This window comes from Symphodus melops, assembly GCF_947650265.1.
Source record: "Symphodus melops genome assembly, chromosome: 3".
Lineage (NCBI taxonomy): Eukaryota > Metazoa > Chordata > Actinopteri > Labriformes > Labridae > Symphodus > Symphodus melops.
Genome location: NC_136693.1, coordinates 406597 through 421167, shown reverse-complemented (window position 1 = coordinate 421167; position 14571 = coordinate 406597). Strand labels below are relative to the sequence as shown.

The following is a 14571-nucleotide window of genomic DNA, read 5'->3' as shown; positions in this document are numbered from 1 at the left end:
GAGAACTCCACACTCCACTCTTCCTCTCTCACTACTCACTCTATTTTGTACACAAACTGAACAGAGTCTCCAGAAATTCTTTATATACACTCAACAAAAATATAAACGCAACACTTTTGTTTTTGCTCCCATTTGTCATGAGATGGACTCAAAGATCTAAAATTCATTCCAGATACACAATATTACCATTTCTCTCAAACATTGTTCATAAATCTGTCTAAATGTGTGATAGTGAGCACTTTTGCTTTGCTGAGACAATCCATCCCACCTCACAGGTGTGCCACATCAAGATGCTCATCAGACACCATGATTAGTGCATAGGTGTACCTTAGACTGTCCACAATAAAAGGCCACCCTGAAATGTGCAGTTTTGTCTCACAGCAAAATGCCACAGATGGCGCAAGCATTGAGGGAGCGTGCAATTGGCATGCTGACAGCAGGAATGTCAACCAGATCTGTTGCTCGGGCATTGAATGTTCATTTCTCCACCATAAGCCGTCTCCAAAGGCGTTTCAGAGAATATGGCAGTACATCCAACCGGCCTCACAACCGCAGACCACGTGTAACCACACCAGCCCAGGACCTCCACATCCAGCAGGTTCACCTCCAAGATCGTCTGAGACCAGCTACTCAGACAGCTGCTGAAACAATTGGTTTGCATAACCAAAGAATTTCTGCACAAACTGTCAGAAACCGTCTCAGGGAAGCTCAACTGCATGCTCGTCGTCCTCATCGGGGTCTTAACCTGACTCCAGATCGTCGCCGTAACAGACTTGAGTGGGCAAATGCTCACATTCGATGGCGTCTGGCACGTTGGAGAGGTGTTCTCTTCACGGATGAATCTCGGTTTACATTGTTCAGGGCAGATGGCAGACAGCGTGTGTGGCGTCGTGTGGGTGAGCGCTTTGCTGATGTCAATGTTGTGGATCGAGTGGCCCATGGTGGTGGTGGGGTTATGGTATGGGCAGGCATCTGTTATGGACGAAGAACACAGGTGCATTTTATTGATGGCATTTTGAATGCACAGAGATACCGTGATGAGATCCTGAGGCCCATTGTTGTGCCATACATCCATGAACATCACCTCATGTTTCAGCAAGATAATGCACGGCCCCATGTTGCAAGGATCTGTACACAATTCTTGGAAGCTGAAAATGTCCCAGTTCTTGCATGGCCAGCATACTCACCGGACATGTCACCCATTGAGCATGTTTGGGATGTGCTTGACCGGCGTATACGACAGCGCGTACCAGTTCCCACTAATATCCAGCAACTTCGCACAGCCATTGAAGAGGAGTGGACCAACATTCCACAGGCCACAATTGACAATCTGATAAACTCTATGCGAAGAAGATGTGTTGCACTGCATGAGGCAAATGGTGGTCACACCAGATACTGACTGGTTCTGAGTCCCCAGACCCTCAATAAAGCAAAAACTGCACATTTCAGGGTGGCCTTTTATTGTGGACAGTCTAAGGTACACCTATGCACTAATCATGGTGTCTGATGAGCATCTTGATGTGGCACACCTGTGAGGTGGGATGGATTGTCTCAGCAAAGCAAAAGTGCTCACTATCACACATTTAGACAGATTTATGAACAATGTTTGAGAGAAATGGTAATATTGTGTATCTGGAATGAATTTTAGATCTTTGAGTCCATCTCATGACAAATGGGAGCAAAAACAAAAGTGTTGCGTTTATATTTTTGTTGAGTATAGATACATGTATTCCAATAGTCACACTATGTATTAAGCAGAGTTTACTATATTTACTAACTGCAAGTAGATCAAGTGAATGTTTTCTGTGCTAACTCTGCCACTTTAAATCTCACTTTAACTTTGTCAGCATTTGTTTTCCCATTTTATCTGAAGTAGCATCATGGTCCGAGGGGAGCTAAATGTCATCTTTACTTTTGTTGGGACCTACCATGGCTGCAACATTATGTTGGGGTTTTATGATGTAACATTTAGTTGTCGAAATTTAATAATTGAGTTTACTTATTAATATAAATCAATAATTATTATTAAACTGAGTTTAATAAACCTTGGGGCACCACCCTGTAAACAAGGAACAACCAAAATATTACAAATATGTGTGTGTTTCTGAGAGAGAGAGAGAGAGATATATATATAGATATATCAAAATGGCAGCGCGACCACGCGTGGTCACGTGATGGCGGACACAGAACACAGGTATCCTAACCTGGTCTATTGTCTAGAGACGGAGTCAAACTCTGTCTCTACCTGATCTATGTTTCTGCAGCGTCTGGAAAGCCACAGATCTCTATGTGTGTGCGTGCGTGTGTGTGTGTGTGTAAAGGGAGAGAGCAAGGGAGAGAAAAGAGCGTACCTCAGAAGCTCAATCTCAGCCTGGAACTCACGCACAACTCAGAGCATAGTTTACTGCACTACCAGAAGCCAGTGGCCGGATTAGTATCAGACGGCGTTCACACTAGTCTTTCTGATAATGAGTCTATTACCCGGTTATGACGCGAGAGTTCACAGAGAAACACACGGGACGTAGCGACCCAAATAAAGAAAACAAAAGAGGTTTTACTCTCATAAAACCTAAGACAGTGGTCAAACACCAAGCAAATATATTATCACCGTTTCACAATAATAACTCAGTTATTAAACACACTCTCTATATCTAACTGCCCAGACCTAGCTAAGCCTCACTTGTAACCGTTTTGTCCACGGTTGATGAAAGGAAGGAAAGAAGTCTTCGGAACAGTCTTTAGCGTCTTCCTGCAGTTGTCTTGATGATGGCGGCGCGTCCAAGGGGCTGAGCAGAGCCGCGGTGTCCTCCGTCGAGCGAGGTGATCTCCATGGATGTCCTTTCTTTAAAGGACGGAACGAGACGTAATCCTTACATTCTCTCAATATCGTTTTAATACGGGAGAAATAAAACGCTCTTCTTAGAGATGCGTTCAAATGATCTGAGCTCGGAATTCAGGATGTCAGTATGCTTCAAGGCCTTGGATTAGCTGCGCGCCAAAACTTTTAAACAAAGAGAAGCGTGCTGTGAAAAAGTGAGCAGAGTTGATGTCCTCGGACGTCGCCAGACGACGTATGAGAGGCAGAACACTAGTTGTCCTGGGATTTTATCCCTCCCAAACTTCACACCTATGTGTTAGGTGTGGCAAAGCATTCTGGGAGTACCTGTAAGGCATGCTGGGATAAAGAGTCTTTTGTCCTGGTTCTCCAAAGGACACAGCCTGAACTTTGTCATCCTGGCTGGACCCAACACTTTCATATTGTTGAAGTGACAGAAAGAACAAGACTAGAGATACTTACTAAACTGGAATAAGCATTCATTTGTAAGAGAGGAAGAGACATAAATGTGAGAGAAAATAGTTTATTGTTGAATGAGGGATTGCATCATGATTTAATTTAATTTATTCAGATCTCCATTAGCTGTGGCTTAAGCTATTCTTCTTGGTGACCATCAAAACCCTGTAAACTACATGCTGCATAATCATTTGACATCAATGGCCAGAAAAACAACAAAACACAATGATCAATCATTTTAGCTAAATATCTGAATTTCTTCCATGAATCACCAGTTGAATAGTGTAACATATTACTTCCTTTTGAAGTGCACATAATGAGACACAAAAGCACCCAATATCCCTCACCAGAAAAAATCCCAATAACTGTGGAGATGTACACGCAGCTATCTTAACTCTCAAACGTGGACAGAGGCTGGTATTTGACCCTTGACGTTTTGGCTTTGTACACGGCCACTCCACTGATCATACCAACGGCTGCAACCAGACATCCAGCGATGAAAACCAGGTTCAGGTTCAGGTTGGTCACTGGATTAAAAAATGAGGAAGATTTGAATTAGACTTTATCAAAGTTTACCTGGGTTTGAAAAATGTCAGGTGTGCTGTTAGTAAAGCAAATCCATTTTTCCTACCTGGGCTTTCTGCTCTCTCTGCTGACCTCTTCATACGCAGGGGACCCTGGGAGACAAAGTGGGATGAAGTCTGGGTGGCGATATCTCTCTTACGCCTGTCACCGCCTTGATTCATTGCCATGCATCCCTGAGCGCACCTGGTGTTGGGTTCTCCTGCCTGGCACATCAGGACTGAGCAGCTGATGTAGACCTGAAAACAACAAGACATGCTGTCATTAAGTGCGCAGAAAAACTGTTTCAACACGTCACCTGAGGAGAAGATACAAAAATACAAAAAACCTCCTACGGCCCCTTATCTGCTTCTTACCAGACTACCTTATTTTAGAACGTGGGACAATTATTTCATAGCAGAGAGAGTCACTCCGATGATACCATGTGGGCCTTGACGTCGTCTTTTGTTGTTGTTTTGATTGTGAGCCCATGAATTCTAAATACTGTATGAGCCGTTTTTTGGACAGAGTGCTATTTGTAACCTCAGAGTGCATTCCTAACCTGGTCATGTAATCCGATGAACTTGAAGGCCTCCATGCTGAACTGGAACTGTCTTTGGTGAGCAGGGGAGTGGACGACAACAGTTGGGTCCATGTTGCACCTATTGAGATTAAATAACAAATATTGTAGATTTTTTTGCAGACAAAAAGGGGCCAAAAACTGAGAAGAGCCAGAGTAAGTGAGAGGCTCATCTGTTTCTAGTAGGGGTCATAGCCACACTTACCCATTCATGATGATGGGGTAGACTGGCATGTAGTTGGGGTTGTCATACGGTGCAGCGCTGCAGGACTCCACAAACAGCTCGGTGTTGTTGACTGAAGACGTGGCCTCGAGCTGCATGTAGATGCGGCTCCCTAAGTCGTACTCCAAAGGGTAATATTTCGGATTGATCATGCTCTTGAACTGAGCGTCGCGAAAGAACTCAAACTTGTAGGTGAACTTGCCGAAGCCTTTCTCCCACACGGTGGTTGAATTCCTGTGAGCTGTGAAGCTCTGAGTCACGTTTCCTTGTTTGGGATACTGACAGTAGAACTGGACCTCCAGCAGGTTTGTCCTGGTGATCCCGTTTGTGTTTTTGTCAAACGTGGTGATTTCATTCTTGAACTTTAGGTTTACTTCATCTTCCTGCAGAGTTAGAGATATTCAGTTGTTCAGACAGAAAAGCTACAGCAGCATCTAACAGAAGAAACAAATGAGCCTGTGTTACCTCGATCTGGGTGCCACAAGAGTTGAGAGGGATGATGCCGATGACGTGCGTCTTGTTGGAGTGAGTCTTTAGGCTGCAGACGACGTTTGATGGGTCATTGAGCCGTAAATCAGCCTCGCTGAGTCGAGGGAATGAAGATTTCTCAACCTCCACTCTCATAGTGGACTGACCGCAGGTCACATGGGCTTCAACTTAAACAGGAAATAGAAATGAACTCAATTAAAGCAAATGCATTAGGCTGAGAACCCTATTCAAAGCCCTATTTTTTACACAAGCTTTCTTCAAGGAATAGTATTGATTGGGCTCTGAAAAAGAAGCAAAATACAATTTGTCATCTGTAACTGTTAAATCTGCTACAGAATACTTACACCAATATCAGCACTTGGAACATGTTTTATAAACCAATGAAGCCTCTCTACCCCATCTATGAATGAGCTTCTGGACCAATGGCGCTAGTGCATGTAAGTGAGGGGCGTGGCTTTAGAGGAAGCATAGAGGGGAGGCGTGGGTGAATATGGAGAATGGAGAGGATGCTACTTTCAAAATCATGCTAGTTTTAGAAAACTACCGACCCTGCCTTCAACATGTGAGTGCAATTTTTTGGCCCAAAGAGCTCTTTCTTTTTGTGGGTGTCTAACAACTTGAAAATGTTTCCTCATAACAACTAGGTCGAGAGACTCTCTGGAGCCTCTAATCTCTTACTATCTCCAGTAGATTCTATCTGGGTGCATTTGTGAAGTCGGCTTTTGGTCAGTTTCCCCGCCGCCCTCTGAAATGATCTGTCCGTCGCGTCAGTCTCTTGGCCACCCTTCTGATCTCTCCTGGCAATAGGCCCTTTTTCTTAACCTCAAAACGCTGTCTCTGAGGTGTCTATTCCCTCCTGTGTCAGTTAACTTGTCTTCCCTACCGTGTTCCTGTTCTGTTGGATTTTCTCGGGAGTCTGGTATTACTTCTTTTGGATCTTTGGACATTTGAAAACATAAGCTTTTGTTTTACACTTTCCACATGGCTCCTTCTCTTTGTTGCCAACAGTCCTGACAAGGATGGGAGAGACTGTTGAATGACATGCAGCGCAGAGCTGAGGTCAGATTCTGAACCGTTGGCGCTAATATGAAGAGGAAAATGCGGTGCGTGACATCGCCGCAAGTCATCTGGCATACCTGGATGTTTTTTTTGCTTAAATGTATAAGAGGCTTGATAATTGATGAGCAAAGCTTTAAACATGTGATAATGGCCTTACCCGACTACAAAAGGTTTGTATATGCTGACGTAGCAAATGGACTCACCTTGCTTCTTTCCAACGTCCACAACCACACACCTCATGTCCGACTGATAGACGTTGGACCTGAAAAATATGAAAGAACACTAATTTAACTTTTTGGACCTTCATTTTCAACTAAGCTCTGAAACGATCGAAAACTCCATCCTAAAACCATCACAAATCTCTCCATCATGCACACAGTCTGATGCATGCTCTGGAAAAACTTTTAAACTGAATTATATCCCAATGTTAAATGTTGTAACACAATCTATTATAAATTGTATGTTGTGATGGGGATGCTGTGGTAAAATATTGTCTAGAGTGCGAAATACGGGGGGTCTCAAAACTTCAACCCCCCCCCCCTGAAAACCTCAAAAAGCAACATGTTGGGGGGTCTCTGTAAAAAAAATATCACCTGCAATTGACTTTATACTCCACAGTGGAACAAAGAGAGTGATGTACGCTGCAGGTCTTTGAATACAAAGCACACAACTACAACCGATGTATTTTCCCGTTTTGTGCAGCTGTTTGCTCCAGATGTGATTCAGAGCTCTCTTGGGCTTGCCGCATCTTGATAAGAAATCTCCCCAGGTCCAGGATCGGAACTTTTTAAAACGGCTGTTGTGTTTCCTTGCATGGAGACCTTAAGAGACCTTATTTGCTGCTATTTTACAAGTGCCCAGCTAAATCCATCATGAAGTAAAGTAAATAAACCAAACACTTACCCGCTCACTGATTCTACAGCAAAGCAGATGACGTAATGATTTCCCAGGTGGACTGACGTTGGTGTCCATGCAATGACAAACTCGTTATGGGTGGTCCTGTGCTTTCTGGTGTTCATTGGCCCGCTAAAGATGATGTCCTGTATTCTGCATGAAAAGAGAGAAATCAAACATTAATAAAACAAAAATTCCTATGTTTTATTATTTGTCTAAATGATGAGACTGTTTTGCCGTGTCGCTTGACTTACGTTGAAAATAAAGATTCTGCTGTGACTCTGATCTCCACCTCCATGTCGACCTCTGCATGAAAGTGCGCTCCGTTTTTAGGTGTTGGGCTTAAAAACTCAGGCAAGTAGAGTCCTGGCTGACATGAGGGAGCGGGTTTGTCCACTGGAGGAAAAAATTTAATTTGTTAAATGTTTATTTCAATTAATGTTTTTTTGTTGTTTTGTTTTATAATTTTAAGGTCAATTTTAATTAGAAACATGATGACAGGAACATTTAACTAACAGTATACTGAATATTATATATGAAACACTTATGTTGAATATTTTCTTTTTTTCATTATTATTGATGGGGGGGAAAGCAGTCAAAGAGTCCAATTAGCCTTTTTTTATTCTGTTAATGTCACTGTAATATTGGTTAAGTTAATGTAATTTGGCAGACCATCCAATTCTACTGTACATATTTATTTCCAGTTTTCATAAATAAGTTTTAAATGTGACTTACCAAGAAATGAGAAATGCAGGGGAAGTTCACTGAGCGGAGAAGTTGGAGAGGTTTTTGTGGTGGTTGTTGGGGGTGTTGTAGACCACAACCACCACCAGGGGGTTGTGGTTGTAGTTGGTGCTTGAGTTGTTGTAGTTGTTTGCCACCACCACCAGGGTGTTGTGGTTGGTGCTGCGGTTGTTGTGGTTGGTGCTGCGGTTGTTGTGGTTGGTGCTGAGGTTGTTGTTGTCCACAACCAAGCATTTGTGTGCCACCACCAGGGTGTTGTGGTTGTAGTTGGTGCTTGAGTTGTTGTACTTTTTTGCCACCACCACCAGTTTGTTGTTGTTGGTGCTGCAGTTGTTGTGGTTGGTGCTGCGGTTGTTGTTGTCCACAACCAAGCATTTGTGTGCCACCACCAGGGTGTTGTGGTTGTCGTGGTCGGTGCTGCGGTTGTTGTGGTTGGTGCTGCGGTTGTTGTGGTTGGTGCTGCGGTGGTTGTTGTGGGCCACCACCAGGGTGTTGTGGTTGTTGTGAGCCACCACCAGGGTGTTGTGGTTGTAGTTGGTGCTTGAGTTGTTGTACTTTTTTGCCACCACCACCAGTTTGTTGTTGTTGGTGCTGCAGTTGTTGTGGTTGGTGCTGCGGTTGTTGTTGTCCACAACCAAGCATTTGTGTGCCACCACCAGGGTGTTGTGGTTGTAGTTGGTGCTTGAGTTGTTGTACTTTTTTGCCACCACCACCAGTTTGTTGTGGTTGGTGCTGCGGTTGTTGTGGTTGGTGCTGCAGTTGTCGTCCCCCACCATCCCACCTGTCTCTTTTTCCTCATCGTTGCTGGACTCTTGGAGGTCTGAGATCCGTCTGAGTATTGAAGAGTGATGTGCCCTCGTGGAAAGTCCTCCACCACCATCTCAAACACGTAACTTCTGGAGTCATAACTGCCGCTGTTGTATTGTAACGTGCAGGAGTCCTAATAATGTCAACATTCAGGATTAAGGTAAAGCACAGCATCAGTACAGTGGTGTTTAATATATATTTAAAAACTAACTTGATTTAAGTGGAAGCCTGAAGGTTGGTCACATGTCCCGCATTCCACATTTTGGACATTTCCGTATCGGCATCGAACTTTGTCACCATCAGGATCAAAGGTGGTCAGGTTGTAGGTCCGTGGGCAGTTCTGAGGAACTCTGTAACAGGCACATTAACACGAGTAAGTGACCATTAGTGACAGTGTGCTGGTAAGAATCCTTTGATGCATCTATGCTGACAAGACTGGCTACTTAAACTCATTTTTTGACTTTGCGGGTGAAAGTGCAGAGTTCTGTGCAAGGTTTAAGACCAGTTGGAAGATTATTCCAGTCTTCAATGGCTTTAAAAGAATTACATTTTCAAATTATTTGAGAACATTACTGAGAAGTTATATTTCATGAAGTAACTGAGTGTAATAGTATTTACCACTGGGGTTGCTAGAGATTGACATTTTCAACATGTTACTTTACAAATTGGTGAACGGTCGAACCCGTTCATTCTCAGAGCAGGGGACTCACCTTAGGACAGGTAGGATGGCGATGTCTGGTGATCTGTTGGGTTGTTTGGTGTCAGATCTTCTTCCCAAATCCACAGAAGTCAGAAGCCTCCAATTTGAAGCCACTGCGTTACGCGAATTAATCCAACAACAGCTTGCTGCCCTGGATTTTGTGAGGAAAAATATTTGTTAAATATTGCCTTTATTTCATGAGTAGAGCAGAATTTAGAGGCATTTCTATGAATCTCTGGCTTATACAACATACATTCAGGTATGATGGAAAAGCTCACCTCATTTTAAAAGGTTTGTCACTGGTGACATATCTCGTATCAACTCTTTCTGTTTCACACCAAAGTTGTTCGTTAGACGGAGCATTGGTGCTGTTGTCTATCGTCCCATGCTGTGCACTGATTAATGAGCCACACTGACCCTGGTAACAAGACCAGTAGTGTGAGTAGTAACAGCGGTCGTAGGTGTCTCTGTTGTGGAAGTCCACCTGTGGAATAAAGCAGTTCTCTGGTTAGAAACGTTTCTTCTTATTTTGATTAAATTCAGCAATAAAAAGCCGAAGGAGCTGCTGGGGTTTCTGGAAGTCAGGGGTTCCTTTGTTGATGTTTGTGGTGTAAGGAACATTTATATGTACACCTATCTATATATATATATATATATATATATATATATATATATATAATATGTATGTAGCCAGTGTTCATGGTGTATGTAAATCATTTTCAATGAAACCACAACTTTAGTGTTTATGGAAGAGGATTGGGGCCACTGAAAAAAGTAGCTTTGCTTCTGACATTTTTTTGATTTCAGGGATAGATTTATCACTTCTTCTAAAGTGAAGAAAATGAATCAGCGCTTTATTCATGCAAATGAAATATTTAAAACTTTTGTCTTAAGATTGTAGAGGGTTTTTTTTCTTTCCAGAAGGTTTTGTGAATCCGACCACTGATTATTTTTCATAGATTTCTGATTTTCTTTTTTGAGGGGAGCAAGAACTTATGAGTTGAAAGTCAGAATCCTATAAAAAAAAGTTAAACCGATTTTTATTTTATTTTTTACAGTGGCCCTAATCGTCTTTCGTAACTTGTTATTCTATTCAGTCGAAATTTTGCATGACGTTTAGGTTTTTTTTTAATTGACTTTTTTTTAATTGCTACTTTGGACAAGACATTTGTCTTGATAAAAACGATTTAAAGAGTGTTAAAAAACTTCTATCACAAGAAATTCAATTTATAGTTCTTTTCTAGAAGTGCTTATTTTATCCTTTTTCCCCTCTTCTTTAAAGTTTACTCTTTCTTGTTTTCTTTTCTTTTACATTTTGAGTATGTTTTCTGTGGTTAGCTATATTATATTTGCTTGGACTATTTTAAGAACTTATTTCTTTGTTACCCGTTTGGAGAGCCACTCGACAAGCCCCTTTGAGTTTAATTGGTTTTCCAGCACATTTCTTTCAAAAGAGATCCTTTTTTTTGTATTAACCAAGCATACTGTCTGTCTTTCATTCTATTTTGTTCTAGTTTGTTTTAATAAATAAAAATAATAAAAACTAAAAATAGTTGCTTCACTTACAATATGTCTCCCGTCAGGTGCTTTTCCTCTGTAGGTGTAGGTCGCAGTTCCCCCAATGTGATGGGATGCAGATGTCAGTGAGACCAGGAGCAGCAGCTGCAGGAGCAACAGTGTGAAGGCCATGATGCTCAGACTCATCTGTGCTTCAGATCCTCTGCAGCTCACATCCACCTGCATCGTTCTTTTATACCTCTGCAGGTTGAACAGAACACCCTGATGCCAGCTGAAAGGTATGAACACTATGTTGCTGAACAAAAAACTTTAGTTGAATCGGTTTCAAGGATTAAAAACATCTTGATAATGTTGTGACTGTGTTTTTCTTACACGCCTCAGCGCTGCTGAAAAGAAAACATTTGTTTTTTTAAGGCACTTGCTGTATTTAGTTTCTGCTAACACAGGCGATTGTTGTTGGAGAAATGAAACCAAAGACGAATCGTTGTAGTGAATAATCCTATATAATTTATTGAACAAACGCCCACTCATCTGACCTGTTGGTCCACTTAGAAGGTGCCCCATTTAAACTCGGAACAATACCCCACCAGGAACTCATTCTCATATTTAGGGCAACATTTACTGGCAAGAGTTTGCAGTTGAGAAATGTTGCTTATATCATCTTGTAGACCAGCTGATTGCATTGTGGGTCTCGAAACACTGAAGGCCCCAAGAATGTATCTTGGGTCATAGAACCTCCTGTCAAGGTGTGTTTACATGCCAGTTATGTACGAGTGGATAACTTACATTAAATAGATCACCATCTACAGTGCATAGGAAGAGCCTAAATCCAAGTTAACCTAAGTTACAAATGGCCAGGCCATAGTCTGTACAGGAGTACACATGAAATCTTAGTTGAATAGGAAGGGTTTTCTCAGCCAAGGTGGAAATCTTTCCCAAAACACAATCTTGAATTTCCCCCGGGATCAATAAACAATCAATCAAGGGTCAAGGGATATCTTAACCAAGGGTCCATAAAATGAATTAGGATGCATGCAAATACAATAAGTCGCTATCATCAATCCCAGTTAGAATCATAGCTTCATGTTTTGTCTTGGCACTCGAATTCAATAAAGAATTCTAACAGAAAATACAATCGTCACATTGAACTTTTGAACTAGATTAGCATTATGTAAATTGAATGAAAGCTTGTCATTTTTCCATACACAAAAATACCTGCAGAAGTTCAAGTTTCCATTTAAAAAAGTGTGTGGATGAAGCGACAAGCTATGTTCCACGAGCTCTCTCAGCTTCATGAGTCCATTAAATGCACAGCTAGCACCATCAATAAAATCTCATTAAAAGGGAAACCCTTTCATATAAGAGGAATAATTGTTACTAGAATATTTAGATTTGAAAACTTACAGTTCACCATCCCTGGATCCTCCCCTGCTACAGCCTCTGAACCAACATGGTCATTTTTGGCTTCAAAAATCCTAGAATGCAGTTGAAGTTGCCGAGGCTTCTTAAATGTATTGTATAAACCAATGGATGACGTGATGGTTGCCCTGTCCTTGCAAGATGTCAAGTCACCTGTTTTAGTCATTTTGGGAAATTTAACACCATTGTGCAAGTTGTGTAACTCCATGCATCTGTAAGAATAAAGACATAAACTGAAAGTAAAAGTCCAGGCTGTACATGTTCGCAGATTTTTGAATAAAAGCCAGCCTTTTGCGGCAGACATGATCGACTGATGTGTAACTAAAACAATGTGGGTGATTCTTATGAACGCAATCTATAAATCAAATAAATAACAGTTATGCATGAAAAACATGCAGGCAATGTTATGCATGGGCTGCTTGGCACAAAGATCCAAACTTGCATTGTTTTTGATCACCAGGATAAAGAAAGAAAAACAACTCCCACACATCTGACCGGTTGGTCCACTCAGATTAAACTCAGAACAACACCTCAGTAAGGAATTGGTTCTTGAACAAGGACAACTCTTGCACGAACTCATTCTCTTATTTCTGTATTGTTTTGGCCTTCTATATTGCGTGTGATGTTTTAAACTGTTTGTGAAGCACTTTGTGGCCTTTGTCTGTGAAAGGTGCTATATAAATAAAATTTACTTACGAATATAAATGTGCAAAACATGTATTTATTTAGAATTTAGCTCTGTACCTGTATATTAAGTGTTTGGTATAGGTTATGGTGAGAGAGAGAGAGAGAGAGAATGACTCTGGTCTTTGTATGTAACTGGGTCCTGGTCTTTGTATGTAACTGGGTCCTGGTCTTTGTATGTGACTGGGTCCTGGTCTTTGTATGTAACTGGGTCCTGGTCTTTGTATGTAACTGGGTCCTGGTCTTCATGTCTCTCTGCTGTCTCATCCTCTGTTAAATTTTTAAAACCAAAAGTCCAAGTATACTGCTGAGTCATGATTACTGATTATTTTAACTGTAATGCCATGTTTAGTCACATTATTACTTATCCATCCAAATAATATTATTGATGGATAATTCATGCTGTGACTGAACATGGCCTTGAAATATTCTGATTCTTTGCATGTCATATCGTTTTCCAGCCTCGGCTACATTTACATCTATTTTTTATCTGTTTCATCTGTCAGCTTCTTCACTGTTTCTCATTCTCTTAGCTTATTACAGTTCTCACCTTTCCTCCTCTTTGCCTGATCATCCTCTGCCTTTCTTGCTGCAACAAATGATAACTTGATTGATGCAGCCTTTTAACACTACGTTACATATTTTAATATTCATTCAGCAAATACAGTCACATCGCGACCGTCTTTACTTTTGGTTTTAATGAAACAAAACTTAAGGGGAAAATACGGAGGCGCGGAGCGCTGAGCCGGTTTTTTCTTTTTTTTCCATAGTGAGGACGGACGATATTTTGCTTTGCGATCTACCCACACTGCCTTTGCGATCGACTGGTAGATCGCGATCGACGTATTGAGCACCGCTGGTTTAGATCATAGAAACTCCTGTCAAGGTGTGTTTACATGTCAGTTATGTAATGGTGGATAACTTAAAATGAATAGATCACCATCTACTGTGTACAGGAAGAGCCTACACCCAAGTTTAACTCAGTCATCAATGGCTAGGTCATAGTCTGTTCAGGAGTACAAATGAAGTATTATTTGCACTCCACTCTAACCTCTAGCCAAGGTACTACTGCCTCTACCGAGCTGGGAATAGGCAGATAAGCTGCATACCAATGGCGAGTTAGTCTTTTGGGAACAGCTGAAAAGATCATAGGAACCGTTCTGCTGGCCATCAAGGACTCTTACCATTCACACTGTCTTAGCAGAGCCAACAGAATTGTTGCTGACCAATTTCACCGCTCAAACAAACCCTTTACCCTTCTGCCATCTGGAAAAGCTACAGAAGCAACAGGGCCCTCAATATCAGGCTGCGTAATAAGTAAATTACCCTTAAAACTCCTCAGCATATAGTGAGTGAACTGAGAACTCCACTCTTCCTCTCTCAACACCCACTACTCACTCTATTTTGTACACAAACTGAACAGAGTCTCCAGAAATTCTTTATATAGATACATGTATTCCAATATTCACACTATGTGTTAAGCGGAGTATACTATATTTACTAACTGCAAGTAGATCAAGTGAATGTTTTCTGTGCTAACTCTGCCACTTTCAATCTCACTTTAACTTTGTCACATCTGTTTTCCCATTTTATCTTAAGTA

The 14571-nt window shown here is 41.5% G+C and overlaps 1 protein-coding gene across 1 annotated transcript; it reads right to left on the bottom strand.

Annotated features, from left to right (window-relative positions):
* Positions 1-3343: 3343 nt before the first annotated feature.
* Positions 3344-11141, bottom strand: LOC306821303 (uncharacterized protein). The gene is made up of 13 exons (XM_079339634.1): positions 10916-11141; positions 9628-9833; positions 9360-9500; positions 8861-8999; positions 7834-8782; positions 7353-7494; positions 7108-7251; positions 6408-6466; positions 5122-5312; positions 4639-5039; positions 4416-4515; positions 3924-4113; positions 3344-3819 (listed from the first exon to the last, which is right to left on the bottom strand). Exons 1-13 carry the CDS (start codon positions 11090-11092, stop codon positions 3683-3685), a joined length of 2976 nt encoding a protein of 991 aa, XP_079195760.1. The 5' UTR covers positions 11093-11141; the 3' UTR covers positions 3344-3682.
* Positions 11142-14571: the final 3430 nt, after the last annotated feature.